The following is a 764-nucleotide window of genomic DNA, read 5'->3' on the forward strand; positions in this document are numbered from 1 at the left end:
AAAAAAGCTAAAATTTGGCATTGATATGTACAGTATAAAGTGACATTTGAAAACTCTTCAGAGCTAAAAAACAATGTATGAAATCGTAACCTATCACTCTACATCATTCCTTCCTGCAGTAAAAATACCGACCAAATTTCACTTAGTCAAAAGAGTTTCATCTCGAATGAAGACGCTCACAAGGCAAAATTTCCTTTTTCACGGATAATAAAATATTTACATGGTGAATGTCTGATAAAGAGCCCTTTCCAAGTGACGTTGATGTGCCAGTGAAATCAAGAACATCATCTATCAGTTGATATGCCAAACCCTGGATTAAATTAAAATCTATTTCAGTATCCACCAGATAATAGATGCACGGGGAAAAACACAGATACCAGTGATAATAAAACTCAACCAGATTTCGGCCGTATTCATAACAAAGCATTCCAACTTCAACGGTTTGACCAGCAAGGATAGCTATAGCCTTGCAACTGTTTGAAATTAAAGATGCTGTCTTGTAGTATGTCTTCTGTAAATAGTACTCCATGCTGTATATCAACAGGAATATCACATTATATAAGGAAAGCAATTATCCCATGTACTTCAACTGCAGCTAATAGATCAACAAACTGTAGAAGATGAAAGAAGAAATACGAAGGATGCTTCACCACACATGACATGAAATTACGTACCTACAACGATGATCAGTTGCACTGGTCATTTGCATTGTTTCGCCTGTGACTAAATGTTCCACCACAGTAGCAAGGAGTGATACAACCTGC

General features: G+C 36.5%; 1 protein-coding gene across 1 annotated transcript; it reads right to left on the reverse strand.

Annotated features, from left to right (window-relative positions):
• Positions 1 to 142: 142 nt before the first annotated feature.
• On the reverse strand, positions 143 to 756 carry LOC110034499 (solanesyl diphosphate synthase 3, chloroplastic/mitochondrial-like). The gene is made up of 3 exons (XM_020738755.1): positions 675 to 756; positions 398 to 530; positions 143 to 310 (listed from the first exon to the last, which is right to left on the reverse strand). The coding sequence occupies exons 1-3, from the start codon at positions 707 to 709 to the stop codon at positions 158 to 160; spliced, it is 321 nt and encodes a 106-aa protein (XP_020594414.1). The 5' UTR covers positions 710 to 756; the 3' UTR covers positions 143 to 157.
• Between the last annotated feature and the right edge of the window lie 8 nt (positions 757 to 764).

The sequence above is a fragment of the Phalaenopsis equestris genome, unplaced genomic scaffold, assembly GCF_001263595.1.
Source record: "Phalaenopsis equestris unplaced genomic scaffold, ASM126359v1 Scaffold188882, whole genome shotgun sequence".
NCBI lineage: Eukaryota > Viridiplantae > Streptophyta > Magnoliopsida > Asparagales > Orchidaceae > Phalaenopsis > Phalaenopsis equestris.

Bases quoted from the DNA above. Each gene is read 5' to 3' on its own strand.
- LOC110034499 (XM_020738755.1), bottom strand. From the start codon at position 709: ATGCAAATGACCAGTGCAACTGATCATCGTTGTAG. The intron at 531-674 runs GTACGTAATTTC...GTTGATATACAG, and splicing joins GCAACTGATCATCGTTGTAG to CATGGAGTACTATTTACAGA. The intron at 311-397 runs GTTGAGTTTTAT...AATTTAATCCAG, and splicing joins ATGAATACGGCCGAAATCTG to GGTTTGGCATATCAACTGAT.